At 34.5% G+C, this 19,544-nt stretch overlaps 1 protein-coding gene across 50 annotated transcripts in view; it reads left to right on the plus strand.

Moving 5' to 3' along the window:
- The window catches only part of NEB (nebulin), a 210,313-nt gene that overhangs the window by 82,353 nt on the left and 108,416 nt on the right, over positions 1 to 19,544 (plus strand). For all 50 annotated transcript variants that reach the window (XM_087920214.1, XM_087920218.1, XM_087920215.1 and 47 more), the window contains exons 71-90: positions 79 to 390; positions 604 to 807; positions 1,472 to 1,576; positions 1,667 to 1,774; positions 4,544 to 4,855; positions 6,299 to 6,502; positions 7,542 to 7,646; positions 8,197 to 8,304; positions 8,941 to 9,252; positions 9,789 to 9,992; positions 10,743 to 10,847; positions 11,098 to 11,205; positions 12,102 to 12,413; positions 12,922 to 13,125; positions 14,336 to 14,440; positions 14,698 to 14,805; positions 16,502 to 16,813; positions 17,935 to 18,138; positions 19,045 to 19,149; positions 19,308 to 19,415. In XM_087920214.1, the coding sequence (XP_087776340.1) occupies positions 79 to 390; positions 604 to 807; positions 1,472 to 1,576; positions 1,667 to 1,774; positions 4,544 to 4,855; positions 6,299 to 6,502; positions 7,542 to 7,646; positions 8,197 to 8,304; positions 8,941 to 9,252; positions 9,789 to 9,992; positions 10,743 to 10,847; positions 11,098 to 11,205; positions 12,102 to 12,413; positions 12,922 to 13,125; positions 14,336 to 14,440; positions 14,698 to 14,805; positions 16,502 to 16,813; positions 17,935 to 18,138; positions 19,045 to 19,149; positions 19,308 to 19,415 (3,645 nt within the window). The remainder of the gene's footprint in view (positions 1 to 78; positions 391 to 603; positions 808 to 1,471; positions 1,577 to 1,666; positions 1,775 to 4,543; positions 4,856 to 6,298; positions 6,503 to 7,541; positions 7,647 to 8,196; positions 8,305 to 8,940; positions 9,253 to 9,788; positions 9,993 to 10,742; positions 10,848 to 11,097; positions 11,206 to 12,101; positions 12,414 to 12,921; positions 13,126 to 14,335; positions 14,441 to 14,697; positions 14,806 to 16,501; positions 16,814 to 17,934; positions 18,139 to 19,044; positions 19,150 to 19,307; positions 19,416 to 19,544) is intronic.

The raw sequence follows: 19,544 nt of genomic DNA on the forward strand, positions 1-19,544 counted from the left end.
TTTCAGTTTAGCACATTTAGATATATGAGGAACTAGATAAAAGGTTTTTTTTCCTCTCTCTCTTTCTCTCCTGTACAGTATAAATACAAAGAGGCATACCGTAAACAGCTCGGTCACCACATTGGAGCTCGCAGTATAGAAGATGATCCTAAAATGTTGCATTCTATGAATGTGGCCAAGATGCAGAGTGAGAGGGAATACAAGAAAGTTTTTGAGAAGCTGAAGACCAAGTACATCAGTCCTGTGGATATGCTGTCAGTCTTGGGGGCAAAGAATTGCCAGAAGCTGGTCAGCGATATCGATTACCGTAATTATTTGCACCAGTGGACATGCCTCCCAGATCAAAATGACGTCATCCATGCCAGGAAAACGTATGACCTTCAAAGTGATGTACGTGGCATTTTAACAACTTTGTAAATGTAAAGCCATGCTTAATAGAAGCTAACCACCTTCTTCAGCTCAGCCTTAGCTGTGTTCTAAGAACAACCGTTATGGATCACTGTTACATTGTTTCTCAAAGTTTAGAGATGTTTTAAGAAGCAGTAGCATTAATAAAATGTTGAATAATAAAATGGAAAAATCAATAAGGTTTCCTTCCTACAGATTAATTATAAATCAGACCTTGAGTGGCTCAGGGGTATTGGCTGGTGTCCTAGTGGTTCTTTGGAAGCAGAGAAGAATAAGAGAGCTTCTGAGATCTTGACTGACCATGGATATAGGCAGCACCCTTCTACCTTCGCTTTTACCAGCCCTATTGATTCCTTACCTTTGGCTTTGGCAAAACATAACTCTGAAATTATGAATCAGGTAAGTTTTATCTATGATCCTTTCTTGAAATACACACACACACAAACACACACACCCTACACTTTGATGGAATAATATTGTTTTCTGTAATAAGACTTCAAAGTAGGTTATATAGTTGCTCTACTAAAGTTTTAAAGATGCATATCAGTATATAAATGTACCTTAAAGATGCACTGACTTTAGTTGGCTTTTTAGAGTTGAGGGGAAAGTTTAGAAGACACAACAAAGCATTTCTTAGCCTTAGGTCAAAATATGTTCTTTAGAACAGTATGAGAGCTTAACAGAACTCATCAGAAATGGCCTTGGAAACCTATTAAATACCTCATTATTGATTAATTCCTGATGAAGAAATTCCTTGATAAAGAGGTTAGGATTTTATTTGCGCAACAAGATTGTCACAAATATGGAATCTATTTCTATTCATCTTATTTACAACCCTGGCTTTAAAAATGAACAAATTAAAAATTAAGTAATTCTTTCTCATCTATTTTTGGATCTAGCCGAATCTTAGACACTTGACTGCTTTCTGTATCCTGTAATTATAATGATCGTAATTAACAATATAAAATGGGTTTCGTAATATCCATCCACAACACATAATTAGAATTGATCCTATATTTCAGTTTTAATAAACCACTGATTATTTTATTGTGCTTTTTTTTAGCGTATGTATGTTGATGCTTGGAATAAAGATAAAACCACTATCCATATTATGCCTGATACTCCTGAAATTCTACTGTCGCAACAGAACAAAATCAACTTCAGTGATGTAAGTGGATTTCTATTTGTCAAACCTATGAGAAGGGATGGGGGAAAAATGCCCTCAGAAACACTAAAGCGATATTTGCCCTCCGTTTAGAAACTGTACAAACTGTCATTGGAAGAGGCCAAGAAGAAGGGGTATGATCTTCGGATAGATGCAATTCCTATCAAGGCTGCTAAAGCATCCAGAGATATTGCAAGTGAGGTATGTAGTTACATGATATCATACAAACCACAATTTTTTTATTTGATTGCAATGTTACCTATAATTTTAGACTTTTCCTTTGCAGCAAGAATTGGATTTTTTGAGGCTTGGTTGATTATGCAAATTATTTTGCAAGTGCTACAATTGTTCAGGATATATTTAAATGGACTAAATAGTTTTCCTTGGAAGTATTGATAGTATGGGCATTTAATTTTTCAGCCAAAATAACTACAAAGATAAATGGAGCATATCTTCACTAGCCTGATTCAATTACTCCATGTTTTTTTTTAATGTAAATTATATTTGGTTTTCACAAAAAACATAATATAAATAAAATATCTTTTTTTGAGAATAGCAAGATTCCGGGTTATCACTTCTTCATACAGACACAAACTCAATTTCATGTTCATTTTTGTGTTCTATTCCATGTCTTATTACTGTTTAACTTTTTCTACATAGTTTTTCCCCTCCTTTTATTTTCTCAACTTTATTTTTAATTATCTCATTTCTCAATTCAAATAATTATATTTGTACTTTTGTCTGTCCTGTTCCAATTTCATATTATCTTTTCTCCTTAAATGAATTTTCCCCTGTAGTTACTAATTGGACTATGACACCTTTATATCTTTTAATTTTGTCCACTCAACTCTTATTTAAACTTCAATTTATACCTTTAAGATTATAACATTCAATATAATACATAACTTCCAATCGTATTCTGCTTGGCACATTCTTAAAATACACACTATATTCTTAAAAAATTATATATATATGTAAATAAAACACTCATTCCATTCCAATTCAATTCTATCGTTAATATTAATTAAAATCTTAACATCTTTAACATTTCTTTTCAATTGAATATCATACTTCCTTGTGAACACTTATAAACTTTCCATAATTAATTCTTTTTTCCCCATATTTCTCTTCACTTATATTTTTATAAATCATTAATAATAATTAAAAAGTTCCCATCTTTTCCTAATTTCATTCTCTCATTCACTTTATTTCATTTATTAATTAACAAACATTCCACTGCATTACAATAAATATTTTATCCATCATTTTAGTCATCATATTTTCTGAAATTATTTTTATTTCTAATATAACAATACTATCTTATGTACCTTTGCATAATCCCTTTTTCAATTAAATTTTCACCCATTATCTCTAAACAGGCTGATACTTTCAATCTTATACCTTTTCCTTGTTTCTCTATATCTTGTTTCTGTCTTTTATAACTTCTTTTCCTTTCCTTCTTCCCCCACTTCTTCTCCCTGCCCTTTTTACCCCCTTGTCTCTCTACTTCTACTTCTCTCTTCTGTAATCCCCTCTTCTGTTGCTTTCTAGTATTGTAATTATATTTAAACTATTCTTTTTTTGTTGTTTTTTCAAATCTTGAACTTTTCACTCTCTTTCCCCCCTTTCTCCCCCCCCACATAAAATCACTTGATCATTAAAGATGGCTTCTTCTTTGTCCCAATTTTCTTGTTCTACAAGCGTTTCTTGTGGTTTCTCATCGTTCCAGATCTCATTTCTAAGAATTGAAATATGAAGCCAAAAGAAACTCTTCTTTCTTGTGCATCTTCTTTCTGTTTTTTAAGTTCCATTTTCAGTTCTTCTAAAAGTTATGTCATTTTAAACACTTTTAAACAACCACCCTATTGATTTTAGTCATTTAAATGCAATAGCCAAAAATCCAAAAATCACCAAGTAATCCAAATAATCCAAAGCTGTTTCTTTTTGCTTCTTTCTTCCACTTTCTCTTCCTGGGGTTCTATTATTTTGTTACAAAGTTTCAGTTAGAATGTATCTTTTAGGAATCTTGTTAAGGTTTCACTGTAAATTCCTTTTAGTTCCAGGCAGTCTCCTCCATTTTTCCAGATCCTGCCCTTTTATTCTTTCCTTTTCTCTCCTTTCCTGCTTTTAAAATTTTTTAAGTATCCAAAAATCTTTGTTATCCCTTGCGATGTTTTATTTTCAGCTTAAATGCCTATTAATGTCAAAGTGGATTTTTGTCAATTTCTTACTTAAGTCTCTTAGCTGTCAGTATAAGGAAGGGAAGAAAAAAAAGCCAAATCCTTTCCCTTCCCTCTCTCCTTCACTGCTTCCAAGTCTTCTTTGGGAACAATGTTATTTTTTATAGTTTAAATTCCAGGGTACCTTACATTGTTGCCTTTTCAGTTTAACCCGGTCAACCAAAACTTTCTCTTCTTATCTTCCTCCTGCATATTCTTTTTTGGCCGAGTTCTTCTTTGAGGTGGCCATTTCTGATCACCGCTGCAACCGCCTTTGGGAAAGGGAGTAATGGCCAGCTGGGGAGGAGAGATGCTGCTGGCAGTCTCCCCCCTCTTCACCAACTCTACGGGGTGGCTTAGCCCCCAAACCAGCCGGCTTGGGGCGCTCTGGCGGCAAGCACGGATCGAAGCCGCGCACAATTGCGGATTTCAGTCCGTCGCTGAAGGAGCTCAAACCGGAAGTCCAATTACTCTCTGTGGATATATATTAGAAACTAGTAATAGCAACCTAGATAATGAAATGAAGTTATGAAACATTGGAATTAATTATATTTTCTCCTTGTAAATTTGCCAAAGATTGAAAAAGTGAACATGAACCCAAACCCACATATAAAAATTAAAGTAGTTTGGTACAAACAATCTGGAAAAAGTTGCAAATATGTACAATACTTGATTTAAACTCTTCTAGGTCTTAGGAAATCCAGGATAATTAAGCATTATGTTTTAAACTGCTTTTTATTGTTATCAACAGTACAAGTACAAGGAAGGTTATCGCAAGCAACTCGGCCATCATATTGGAGCTCGCAGTATAGAAGATGATCCTAAAATGTTGCATTCTATGAATGTGGCCAAGATGCAGAGTGAGAGGGAATACAAGAAAGTTTTTGAGAAGCTGAAGACCAAGTACATCAGTCCTGTGGATATGCTGTCAGTCTTGGGGGCAAAGAATTGCCAGAAGCTGGTCAGCGATATTGATTACCGTAATTATTTGCACCAGTGGACATGCCTCCCAGATCAAAATGATGTCATCCATGCCAGGAAGGCCTATGAACTACAAAGTGACGTAAGTTGTGATGGATTTTAACTTCACTGAAACTTATCTCTGAGAATAAATTTCTTGAGTTTTGGAAAAAGTTAACAAGATTTGGTTCATTAAAATATGTTCAGCTTGGAAAATATTTCTAAAAATATTTGAAGAAACACTCAGTAATATTTGTACTTCCAAAATTCTGTCCCTTCATTGACTTTTGATATTACTTAAGTTGAAGTCAGAAAATTAATAGAACCTTAATGTTAGAATAAGGGTGTGCAATATCCAAGTGCTGGGCTTATTGACTGGAAGGTTGGAAGTTCAAGACTAAGTATTGCATGAAGAAATGAACTTCTATTACTTCCTACATCCTACCAAGTTAGCGGTTCAAAAGCATGTAAATGCAAACAAACAAACAGGCACCACATCGGTGGGAAGGTAACAGTGCCTTCAGTGTATATTCATGCCAGCCATATGACAATGGAAGCATCTTCAGACAATATTGGCTCTTCTGCTATAAATTGGAGATGAGCATCACCCCCTAGAGTTGGATATGGCTGGCAGGGATATCATTTACCTTTTTTTAAAATCTTCCATATATAAATATGGAAGAGTCTAACTGGGACCCCCAACATGACACCTGGCATATGCTGCAAGGTTCCCTGATTCTTTTAATATTTTTTTAACTAAAAACACATTATTTAAGTTAAAAAATAATGAGAAGCTAGTGGAGAGCAAATCATGCTTTCTAAAAATGCTTCAGAGTATCTGATCAATTTGTAATTTAAGGGATGGAATTTTTCTGTTGTGGCAATTTTCTTTTGCTTTGATGTCAAAAGACATTCACAGTAGTAATCGTGTGTGATCACAACCTTGTCTTAATGTTTCAAATCTGAACATCGCCTAAAACAGTTGGGGATCACAAGTCTAAAACAAGTTTAGTTTGATAAATGCCTAAATGGAGTGTTATTAGAAACTTGTAATTGTGACAATATTGTAATATCTAATTTAGCCATTCTTCTTGGGTTTGTAAAAAAAGAAATTGGGAAAATGTTTTTAGCTAAGCTGAAAAAAACTAAACCCAGAAATTATTGGTTTTTGTTTTCTTAATATGGACCCTTATCTCTGGCATTTGCTAAAGCAAGAGTTGATGATTTAGCATTTTATTTTAAATGGTGATGTTAGGTGATGGGAAAAGATACTCATATTGAAGACAATTGTGATTACAAGGGTGTGGGGAGGTGATGGGATATATTTTAAAGGAAGCATAAAGACAGCTGTTGTGTTAATACACACAATAATGAGTTTCGATTCATAAACTGTCTTAAAAGAGAAGAAATAAAATCCAATGATTAAAGCACTTAATTGAGGACCATAAAAACTATAAGGCACGTGAACCTGGTGCAATAGATAAAACTTTGGACTGTTAGGCCTTCACTTCTGACTAAGTGCCCTTTTCAATGTTCTGCTTCACAGAATTACTACAAGTCTGATCTTCAATGGTTGAAAGGTATTGGGTGGGTCCCAATTGGTTCCTTGGATAATGAAAAAGCCAAGAAAGCTGGAGAGATCCTAAGCGAAAAGTTGTATCGTCAGCCTCCAGACCAATTCAAGTTTACAAGTGTGACAGATTCTCTAGAAATACTTTTGGCCAAGCATAATGCAGAAAATATGAATAAGGTGAGCACTGGGGGTTTGTTTTAGATATATAACTTTAGTATTAAAATAACATTTGTACAAGAAGCTTAAGAGATTGAATGTAATAATTAATATGGCAGTTTTAAACTTTGTACTGGCTTTTTGTTTAATATAAATATTATTTGTAATACTTCATTTAACTGTATATAATTAAATAATATGCATATAATTCACATGTACATATTAATTGCCATTGTTTTTCTATAAAAAATGTTTTTGAACATAAAGCATCCTTTGGATCTTAGGATTCTTTTGTTTGATACTAGCCAATAGAATTAAAAGAATGATTTATTGAAGTCCTTATTAAAAACCTGCAAAGCTTCTATTTAAGCAACACTGCAAATACATCAAACTAGTCTTAAAGAAGTATCATTTTTCAAGATGTATGAAATCCGACAGGTACAGCATTTGTTAAATACAAAACCATGATGTTGTTAATATCTTTGTAAAATCAATAATCTACTGCCTCATTTTTCTTTGATATACTTTAGAACTAAGGAGTGCTTTCTGATGTAAACTGCATTAATTATCAACACAGAACTGTAGAATGGGATGAAAGATGTGTGAAAGATGACAGCTGCAACTGCACATTTGCCTTTTTTGTATGCATTAGAACCTAGAATTTAGAATAACAGAATTGGAAGGGACCTTGTAGGTCATCTAGCCCAACCCCCTACTCAAGCAGGAGACTCTATACCATTTCTGACAAGTGGCTGTCCAGTCTCATCTTGAAAGCCTCCAGTGATGAAACGCCTACAATTTCTGAAGGCAACCTGAAGTTGCCTTCAGTGTTTCAGACATTGCATTGGTCATGGAATATATACAAAAAGAGGCAGGATTTTGATTGCACATTGAGGCTGCCATCTTGACTTTTTTTTTTTTTTTACATCCTCTGGGAAGCCCTGCTTGGTAATGGTATTTCTACTTGAGCTTTAAGAGCGATACAATGGGATTAGAGAAGGACCCAAGTTGATTTCATTCCAATACCCGTTTTACTTTCTTCCTTGTCCTCTTTTCACAGCGTTTATACACTGAAGCTTGGGATAAAGACAAGACGCAAATTCACATAATGCCTGATACCCCCGAAATCACTTTAGCAAGACAGAACAAGATCAACTACAGTGAGGTGAGGTCACTGGTTTGAAGCTCTATCAAACATTCTCGTTAGGATGTGCACCCTCCATATGAAGAGGGTTCTCTGGGAGAGGATAACTGATCGCTGAGGAAGAGCTGATCATCAGCTGCAAATAGGGTACAGGACTGAGGGAAGAGGGAGAAAGGATAGTAACAAAGGACAGATGCAATGGGGTAAAAGAGAGAAGTCTGTGGGAATCCTTGTCGTAGCTCCAGCATTTTTCTCACTAGTAGTCTAAAAGGGGCTGTATAGCGTAGGATCTACTAAAGCTATGGGCATGAACCTCACTCTCAAAACTTACTGTCAAGTTGTAATATCTAATGTACAGGTAAGGAGACTGATGACATTCTTGGATGTTTTATATCTGAACTAAACATTGCTGTTTCCCCTTTTTACTAAAATAACTTTAAAGAAGTTATTTAGTAAAGACTGTTAGACTGTTTGATTGTAAGATTCAGCCTGTTTACCTCTGTTATGGCATTGTTTACCAATAGGTAAAAACTGTACCTATTAATATTTTCTTTTTCTCTTTTTTAAAAAGAGTTTATATAAGCTTTCCTTGGAAGAGGCAAAGAAGAAAGGGTACGACTTACGAATTGATGCAATTCCAATTCAGTCTGCCAAGGCATCCAGAATTATTGCTAGTGATGTAAGTCTTTATTTCTGTGGGAAGAAAATGAATTCATCGGTAGTTTTTGTTTTAAAACAAAATGAATTTCCTACCCTGGAGAACTTAAAATAAACCTGCTGTTCAAAACTTAAAATCAGAGAATATTGCAATTAACAGAACACTTTCTCTGATATGAACTCTGGAGCAGCAGCCAGACTAAATGGAGCAGCTAAACTCAACCACCTGAATGTCTTAATAGAGCTTATCAAACAGATTGGTCACAGATTTTAAAAAATGGAAAGCTTCTCCAAAGGAACAGGAGTTATGTTACTTCATGCTAGTTTTGGAAAGTATTAGATGCTACATTTTCTTGGTTAGTGAAACAAACTATAGTTCCTACAGAGCTGTAGAATTAGCTTCTCAGGCAAATGGAACAGATTTTAACTCCAGGCAAAAAAAGGCAGCATTTCCTGCTAGTAGACATAGGATTATATACTTTAATTTGAATTATCTTTTAATATTTGATTATAAAGTGTCAGTTGAAGTTCTTCAAGGAGTTAAAATTGGCAATAGTGTTGCATAGTTTAACTTTGCAAATTTTAACTTTGCTATAGTTCGGGCACGAAAAAGAAACATAAAGATATGTCTTACTGTATGCTTGTACATTTATTTCAGTACAAATACAAAGAAGGTTATCGCAAACAACTGGGCCATCACATTGGAGCTCGTAGCATAGAAGATGATCCTAAAATTATGCATTGTATAAATGTAGCCAAGATGCAAAGTGAGAGGGAATACAAGAAAGTCTTTGAGAAACTGAAGACCAAATATAGCAGTCCTGTGGATATGCTGTCAGTCTTGGGGGCCAAGAATTGCCAGAAACTAGTCAGTGATATTGATTATCGCAACTACTTGCACCAGTGGACATGTCTACCAGATCAGAATGATGTCATCCATGCTAGGAAAGCTTATGATTTGCAGAGTGATGTAAGTATAATTTTGTCTTATACTAGTTGAAAGAGGGGCAATTACACTGTCTCTGGCACATTTGTGCCACATGCATGTACAAAATATGGATAGAAGTGGTGTTTAATTGTTTAATCCATGTTGTTATATGGATGAACTGAGATGACTCTTTATCCAGTCTGCTCTATTACTCCAGGGTCTTTTCCCTTTCTGAAGGTCCACATTAGAGCGTTAAACATGACTCTAAACAATGAAACAAGTGTTATTGGTGTCTTCTGGACTTTATATGTTGTTCTGTCCCAAAGGACAATGTTCTTCACATACTCATAGGACATATGCTTGAGTTTTATCTAAAACGGGACATTATTTTATTGGATAAAATTAGGAATCTCCTGGAAATGAATTGGACCTTGGACCTTTTTCAGGGTATTCAAGGTTTTTATTTTGTTTTACATTTCCCTCAGCAGCAGGAATACAATGTGCCATAAGTGTCATTAGATCGAATTGTTTTTCCAAAAATTACGAGATTACCTTTCTAATGAAATTTTAATTTGCAGAATTGCTACAAAACAGATCTTGAGTGGATAAAAGGCATCGGCTGGGTCCCTATTGGTTCACTGGATGTTGAGCGTGCTAAGAAAGCAGGAGAGATCCTAAGTGAAAAGATGTACCGCCAGCCTCCAGAGAATTTCAAATTCACCAGCACGACAGATTCTCTAGAAATGGAATTGGCCAGGCATAATGCTGAAACCATGAACAAGGTGAATTCTGGCTATGCAACTGATAAATTAGCTTGTTTAATCATAGCAAATAATATTTGGTGTGATTCTAAATATAATGCAGAAAGTCAGTATTGTCCTCAAGTTTTTCCCATCATCACAGATTTCCATTCTGTAATTAGATAAATAAAATAATATGGCTATAAATGTATTAATTCTTGCTGGACAAAGTAGTTTACATTGCACATGAATCATAAGATAGTAATGAATTTTATATAGTCTTCTGGTGCAAATAATCTTTGAGCCTCTTCTTGGCATTGTTAACTTTCTATTTTGCTTGGATGACAATTTCCAGAATTTCCAGCCAGGATATTAATTGTGAAATTAATTTGTAAATCTCAGGGATAAGACAATCTAATATAATACTGTGTTTCCCTGAAAATAAGGCCTAGCATGATTCTTCAGGATGCTCGTAATTTAAACCCTACCCCCAAAATAAGCCCGTTAAGATCATCAGCCAGGCTGACTCACTTACTATATTTCCCTGAAAATAAGACCTAACTGGAAAATAAGCCCTAATGAATCTTTTAGAGGAAAAACTAATATAAGACTCAGTCTTATTTTCCTACAAAATTACACAAGGTACGGTGACAGAATAATAAATTTCATTCTTAGCAACCTTTTTAATTTAATTGTAAAGGTAAACCTCTGTCATAAGACATAGATTACTAGAAGACTAATAAACAGCAGCTATCACTTTGGGTTTACTCTCTTTCCGATTCTGTTCTGCAGAGGCTGTATACTGGAGCTTGGGATACTGATAAACGCACAATCCATGTCATGCCTGATACACCGGAAATTGTTCTAGCAAAGTTCAACAAATTGAACTATAGCCAGGTGAGTATAAGGATGAATAAGATAAGAGCAACTGGAAGACTGGGTCTCCTTCAATATTTACAAGCAATGGCAATGTTTACTTCAGGGTCTGGGGTCTAATTGGATTGTGTGGGGATCCAGTTTCCAATTTGCACCAGAACTTCCATCTAACATATCTGCTAAGGGATATGATGTTCTCTTTATTTGCAAGTGTAGCAGAAAAAACAACAACAGAGCATAGCATAAAACCAAACATTTTTCTCCTTCCCAGAAATTGTACCGATTGGCCATGGAGGAAGCAAAGAAGGATGGCTATGATCTGCGTCTTGATGCCATCCCAATTCAAGCTGCCAAGGCTTCAAGAGCTATTGCCAGTGATGTAAGTGGCTACCCGAGTCCATAAATAATAATGGTTTTTAAAGAAAATGTTTTGAAAAATAGCTACTTGGCTCCATAAATATCAGTGGTTTTTAAAGTAAACCTTTTGAAAAACAGCAAATCACTTGGTGCAATTTAAGAGCTGGTTGCTATCTATAAAGCCATAGATGGCATAGAGTCTGGTTACTTGACTCCCATAGTATCTGTCCAACCAGTTTTATCTGGTAGGGCTGGTGCACTCCAGGTTCCATTGATTTAGCAATGCCACTTATCGGGATCCTAGAAACAGTACCTACCCTCTGGAATATGATTCCCCTGACAATTGAACAGCCCCAACTCTACTATATTTTGGAGGGCCTTAAAGACTTGGTTTTTCACTAGGCTTTTGGAGAGGAGAGGAGGATGCGCCTTTCTTTTTGTTCTCCTCTGGGTTTATTTTCTTTGCCATTTTTGTCCTTTGTCTTGTGCTTGTCTTCTGTTTCTTTGTATTGTTCCCAGCCATTAAAATGTTTTAACAATTGAAAACCCCTTAGAGTTTCTGGAAGTCAGGAAGCATATGCATTTAATATAGTATACTATGTTTATATCATTTATATTATGGTAAAAGAATGAAATATAAAATCTTGATTATGGATTATGATCAAATAAATTCTTATTAAAATGGAGATTTTTAAACAACAAATACCTAAAAAAAAACCATGTTAAATTAGTCCTTCAACTATGAATTAAACATGGCTGAGAGGTTCCATTTGCTAATAGAGTTTCGTTTCAAGTCAATGAAAAGGATTCACAAAATTATTTAAAATGATAATGGGATCTCCCTTTTAAAAAATGATTAACAATAATGCAATCCAGGTAGTATTTAATCTGTGATTAAAATATATGTGTTTATTTCAGTACAAATACAAAGAAGGTTATCGCAAGCAACTTGGCCACCACATTGGAGCTCGTAGTATAGAAGACGATCCTAAAATGTTGCATTCTATAAATGTAGCCAAGATGCAGAGTGAGAGAGAATATAAGAAAGTCTTTGAGAAACTGAAGACCAAATATAGCAGTCCTGTGGATATGCTGTCAATCTTGGGGGCAAAGAATTGCCAGAAATTGGTCAGTGATATTGATTACCGTAATTATTTGCACCAGTGGACATGCCTCCCAGATCAAAATGATGTCATTCACGCCAGGAAGGCTTATGAATTACAGAGTGATGTGAGTATAATTTCATCTTTGATCATATCAGTTGAGAGAGAGGAAACTATAGATGCATTTCTGCCACATGCACATACAATACAAAGTATTGATAGTAGTAGCATATAATTGTTTAACTCAAGCAGATTGCTGAATAAGCAAATAAAACCTAGGTTGCGCTATTGCTTCATGGCCTTATCTCTTTCTGTAAGCGTAATAGCATATATTAGAGACTTATACAAAACTCTGGAAAATTGTGAAACAAATATTATTAGTGTCTTCTGAAGTTTTGTTTTTGTTTTAATCCATAGTAATAGTATTTTTTTTTCCATATGTTCACATGTTTTATATCAAAGAGGCTGAGATTAGGACTCACAGGGGCATGACTTGGATATTTTCATGGTTTCAAGGATGTTATTTTTTACATTTCTTTCATCAACATGAATATAATGTGCCATAAGTGTCATTAGATCTAATTGTTTTTCCAAAAATTACGAGATTACCTTTCTAATGAAATTTTAATTCGCAGAATTGCTACAAAACAGATCTTGAGTGGATAAAAGGCATCGGCTGGGTCCCTATTGGTTCACTGGATGTTGAGCGTGCTAAGAAAGCAGGAGAGATCCTGAGTGAAAAGATGTACCGCCAGCCTCCAGAGAATTTCAAATTCACCAGTGTGACAGATTCTCTAGAAATGGAATTGGCCAGGCATAATGCTGAAACCATGAACAAGGTGAATATCAGCTAATAAAGACTGGCTTGCTGAATAATATTTGAAAAAATAATGCAATTTGTCCAAGATTCTTTTCAGACCCAATGATTCCCATTTTGCAAAGATTTAAAAATTATATTTTAAACTTCATAATTGAAGTATTGGGTGCTTTGTATTAGAAATATGAGAATTTTTCTTTCAGTTAATAAAACAACCTTATCTTATTATAGTTATTGAAAGATTCCAAATAAAATTCAAAAGATCAGAATTAATGTAAATCTTTTTTCAAGTCCCAGTGATTTCCATTTTATTTATTTATTTTTATTATTTTTATTTTTATTATTACTATTACTACATTTCTATTCTGACCATCTTATTATCCATATACATGTTTGAGATTCCTATAAACTTTTAAATGAAGTCATGTGGACCTTAAGATATCAATACTAATTCTTGCTTGTTTATATCATATACCATCCACAGATTATTATGATCTTCATATAGATTTCTGCTGCACAGAATTTTAAACTGTCTTTCCATAAATTGATGCCTTCTACATTTGCTTGAATGAGAATTTCAGTAATTCCACACTGGTACTTTTAGGAATTATATTTACAAATTTGATGAGTTGTAAGAAACCAGGGATTTGGAACAAAGTGGGATTGACACCTGTTGTCAAGCCTGAAACTGACCTGGCCAAAGCCATCTTGGAGCTTCAGTGCTGATACACTGGAGCTGAGGGATAGGGAGGAGGGATTAGTGATAGCCGGGGTTGTGTAGTCAAAATAAAATACTTTTTCTTGGGAACCAAGGATGTTCTCACACCTGGCTGGAGGAAAGAGGAGTGATGTCACCAGACCAGCGGAAGCTGCATTGATTGGGCCATGTGACTGAGGGAAAAACTTTCACTTTTAATTAGGTGAAAACCAAGGGCCCCCTCAGACCTGTCTTATCTAACAAATCTAAAAGAAGGATAAAACTGAAGTAAAACAAATGTTAAACTTCACACACAGTCCTGACTGAACAACATTTTGTATCTGGATTTTCCTCTGGAATATGAGTCCTAAACATTAATATATTATACTTGCTCTGAGTAGTGTCTTTCCTGTTCACTAGATTTTTAATTTGATCTCAGAAAGCAGTTTCTATGCTGCAACAGCTGGATGAATGGAGGTCTATTCGTAAACAGCCATCACTTTGTACTAACTCTCTTTCTGATTCTGTTCTGCAGAGGATGTATACGGAAGCGTGGGATACTGATAAACGCACAATCCATGTGATGCCTGATACGCCAGAAATCGTCCTAGCAAAATTCAATAAGTTAAACTATAGCCAGGTGAGTATACAAACTAATAAAAGCCACTAGAAGAACTGGGTCTCCTTCAAGGATTTGCAGGCAATGGCAACATTTCCTGCAGGGTCTGGGGTCCTAATTGAGTTCTGTGAAGATTCAGTTCCTGAGTTGCACCGAAGAACTTCCATCTATACAGTATAGAACAATCAAGAATTATATTTCTGCTAAGTATAAAATGTTTTCTTTATTTCTGTTTGTAGCACTGAGACTAACATTTTCTTCTTTTTTTTTTTTTACAGAAATTGTACCGACTAGCCATGGAGGAAGCAAAAAAAGATGGCTATGACTTGCGTCTTGATGCCATCCCAATTCAAGCTGCCAAGGCTTCAAGAGCTATTGCTAGTGACGTAAGTGGCTACTTGACTCCATAAATAGTAATGATTTTTAAAGGAAATGTTTTGAAAAACAGCAAGTCACAAACTACTCTATATCCTACTGAACTTAAATTACAGAACGTACTTCAGATTTCCCCAAGCAGATCTGTCTGAGAATTTATGGGAAGGAATTCATACTGTGAATTACAAAATCAGAATGAACAGTTGTAATTCTTTCTTAGTTGCACTGAGGAATTATGTCACTGTTTGTATGTTGCTTTGAGTCAAAATGAAACTGAAGCAGAATAAAATAGCGTGTAATAAATAAATATATTCTATGAGTAAGCAAGTTTTGCAAAATTATGCCAGAAAAATATCAGCTGTTGTATAGGAAACTGAGAATAAACTTGGGAAGAGAGATAGATAATAATTTGATATATGGGCAGCTGTAAATCTAGACAATAAATTTAAAAGAATTACTGTAGGATAGATTTTCAAATCCAGGTATATCTGAATTTCTACGTCATATAAGCATTGCTTCAATGGCACAGAATGAAAAAGCCTTTTAATTTTGTGGACATTTATCTGCACATTTTAATTTGTGTGGAAGAGGAAAATTTTAATATTCCACATGGCAGAACTAAATTCTTGAATTATCTAATGTTGTTTTAAACCTATGAATTCAGTTAACTATAGCTAGAAAAAGATTTTACATGCCAAATGCAAATTTCAAATTTGATAAGGAAAATCATTAATAGATAGACTTAGACTTATTGTCACTTTGAATTGTACACTAATCAGCATCATTAAAGTGAAATTTCATTGCATAGGTGCACCTCCAATATATGCTACATAAACACAACTAAATGAATAAATGAATAAATAAATACAAAATTATGCATATACCGACATATATTATATGACACAGAGAAACAACACAGTCTAGTTTGGAAGTATACATGTACATGGCAAGAAAAATGAATCTTGCAAGTTTACCATATGGAAGGCATAGGGAAGAAAGCTGTTACAGAGTCTGATAGTCCTGCTAGACACACTTTGAAACCTCCTCCCAGAGGGGAGCAACAGAAACAGACCGTGAAGTGGGTGTGTGGGGTCTCTAACAATGCTTTGAGCTCTAAGCACATAGCACTTATAAGCAGTATCCTGAATGACAGGAAGCCACCTTCCCATAATCTCGGTTGTCCTTACCATTCTCTGAATGGACTTTGTCTCTGCACCCGCCAAACCAAACAGTGATGCAGTTTGTTAAAACGCTCTCAATTGTGCCTGTGTAAAAAGTGGCCAGGACAGAAGGAGAAAGATGTGCTCTCCTCATCTGATGCAGGAAATGCAGACACTGGTTTGCATGCTTCACTAAGGATGATGTATGGAGAGATGTTGCTATCATAAGATAACCCAAAAACTCCAAATATGAAATCTTGTTTATAAATGTAATCTAGTATATTGACTTCAAAAACAGAAGGGGGCATTTTGAAAAAACAGATAATGGAGATTAAAAATCCCATTTAAAGGACTATATTTAATATAGTCTTTAACTATGACATAAAATTGGATGAGTTTTTTCCTAATATTTTGTTATAAGTTCAAAGAAAATATTTATGTTAATCACTTTTAAAATGATGATCTAAGATTTCCTTTTGAATTACTGAACAATTACAGAATAAGTACTTTTCTGTGTTGGCAACTCAAATATTTGTGTATATTTTAGTACAAATACAAAGAAGGTTATCGCAAGCAACTGGGTCATCACATTGGAGCTCGCAGTGTGGAAGATGATCCTAAAATTTTGCATTCTATAAATGTAGCCAAGATGCAAAGTGAGAGGGAATATAAGAAAGTCTTTGAGAAACTGAAGACCAAATATACCAGTCCTGTGGATATGCTGTCAATTTTGGGGGCCAAGAATTGCCAGAAATTGGTCAGCGATATTGATTATCGTAATTACCTACATCAATGGACATGTCTGCCAGATCAGAATGATGTCATCCAAGCTAGGAAGGCTTATGATCTGCAAAGTGATGTAAGTATGAGGTGGAAAATGTAAAATAGATGCATTGGTATTCTTCTATTGAGATTGGTCTGTGATTCATTAAATGTGTGCAGGATAGAGCGGGAAAATATTTGAAGCTTTCCTTTTCTCCCAACAATTCTGCCTTACAGTTCCACATGATTTCTCGAATGTCTGAAATAGACTGATGTGGAATAAAGAATGCTTACGTGTGGGAAAGACTTGCCCTGTGTCCATTTTAGGAAGAACATTCTGTCAGCTGACAGATATATTTAAATACTGAGGAAGTTTTCCTCTTTAAACTACCCACTCTAATGACTTGTGTATCACAGTCTAAATATCTATTCATACCATTTCAATTTAGACAGTATTTTTCTCCCAGAAAATCAGAAGTAAAATAGACTTTGCAATTTTTTCCCCTTTCCCATCTTATTAGATGTTTAATTTATGATTATTTCTCACTAGTAGTTCACAGATGTATCACTTTCACATTCTCATGGTTTCTTAATTTTCATTTGTACTGTTATCACATTCACTTCGGTGTTTTAAAAAATAAGTTTGGACTAAAATTTATATTGGTTCTATGTATAATATAAGAGAATATTTTATGCCTAATAATAGTTTTTTGCAAGGATTTTTTTTATTTTATTTTTGCACATTATATGCGTTGTTCAGGTTTTTCATATGTAACTTCACACCAGAGTAGCTGTTTTATATAGTTTTAAAGTATGACTAGGTTTTGGATTTTACTTTGGATTGAAAATAAAATTAATAAACATATTAAAGATGAGTTGAGATTCTGTTGCTCAACATTATTATTTGATTTTTTAAAATGTGTATTCATTAAATTTGTCCTAAATGGATAGCTAACTGCAGCATTACACTTAATATGGTTTTGGCTGTCATCATTATTCCTTAAATATGCATATCATGATGCTTATTTATAACATGTAAAGTTGCTGAAAATCAATTGAGTCACTTTTAGTGAATTTCAGCCTCATAGATCAATTTTCACCTGAAGTTTTCAAAATCAAATTCATAAGTCAATTAGCCAGTAACTTTTCCCCCCAAAGTTGTTATAATGCATGTTTGTTGACTTCTCTAAATACTGTTTATTGCTATTTATGTTCCAGTCTCTTTACAAGTCAGATCTAGAATGGCTGAAAGGCATTGGCTGGGTGCCTCTTGGTTCACTGAATGTTGAACATGTCAAGAGAGCTGGAGAAATCCTAAGTGAAAACAAGTATCGGCAACCTCCTCATCAAATGAAATTTACCTGTATCACAGATGCTTTAGATGTAGAATTAGCAAAGCATAATGCTGAGATAATGAGCAAGGTAGGTTTTCTGACTAAAGTAGCTAATCTTCCATAACAGACAATGCTTAAAAAATGAATGATCACATGCTAAATTTAGGATTTATTTAGGCTGCTCGGAGCCAAAATCCGAATAAAATCATCCTTCACTGATGTCTTCCTACTTTCTGCTTGAATCAATGAACTACTTTGTTAGTTGAGAAATAGGACTTTCAAACTAGTCAGATTGCAGCTCTCTTAATTTCCAGCCAGTGTGACCATTGACTGTATTGAAAAAACTAATAGTGCAGAATATCGCAGCTAAGAGGAAAAAATAGCAGCATGGGCATAGGAATGTAAAGACAAAGATTGCTGCCCCATGAAAAATGAGCTGAAATCATAGAATTGTACATGGAATGAACCACAAAACCCACTAATTTCTCAAAACCTCTGTGGCAATATTTAGCATATGAATCAAAGTATCTTACAAAGTCATGTTTTGATTGGGATGCTGCTTTGATGTATTGGAAATCTATCTGCCTTTTTTCTAAGTTTTTGAGCACAAGAGCTTTGCCTCAGACTCAAAGTGAATTTTTTTAAAAAATTTTTTTAGAAAACTGGAGAATTCAGATACTCTTTGTTGACTTTCCCTGATAAAATTGAGTTCTTGGATCTTGAACACAAGAGTTCTTTTAAACAAGTTCAGCCAGAAAATCTGAACTAGAAAAAATGTGTTGATAATGTCCGTAAAATATAGTTTACCATATGGTACATATGACTTTGGAGCATAGTTCATTAAAATAGAAATTTCCCTCATTGAGTTTCATTACAAATTTTAGAAAACAGTTTTAATGAATATGAATTTGTCTAATGTTATAATCTCACATTCTGTTTTGAATTGTATTTTCTGTAGGCAAAAATCAAATATTTTTTCCTTATTCCTTTGCAGAAATTATACACTGAAGCATGGGATGCTGATAAAATCAAAATCAATGTCATTCCAGATACCCCAGAAATTCTGCTGGCCAAGGCAAATGCTGCAAATATCAGCCATGTAAGAGAATGTTAACATTGTTTGAATATTTAATAATTGGGGGTGGGGTTGTTTTCACTTTACAAAAACTAATATGACTATATGAACAAATTGATTTTAAATTATAGATGCTATAAGTGGTTTTACAGTCAGATATCCTTTTATCACATCTTCTACAGAAACTTTATGTCCAAGGATGGGAAGATACTAAGAAGAAAGGTTACGACCTGAGAACCGATGCTATTCCAATTAAAGCAGCAAAAGCTTCGAGGGATATTGCTAGTGATGTGAGCAGATGCTTTCCTGTCCAGTAACTTCCCCACATTTTTTTAAAAAATGAAACCACAAAAATAAAAAATAATGGAACAGACAGAAGATATTAATGGAACAGATTTTTAGAAAAGTTCATTAGAATG

This window comes from Pseudonaja textilis, chromosome 1, assembly GCF_049901715.1.
Source record: "Pseudonaja textilis isolate UNSWEBS1 chromosome 1, rPseTex1.2, whole genome shotgun sequence".
Lineage (NCBI taxonomy): Eukaryota > Metazoa > Chordata > Lepidosauria > Squamata > Elapidae > Pseudonaja > Pseudonaja textilis.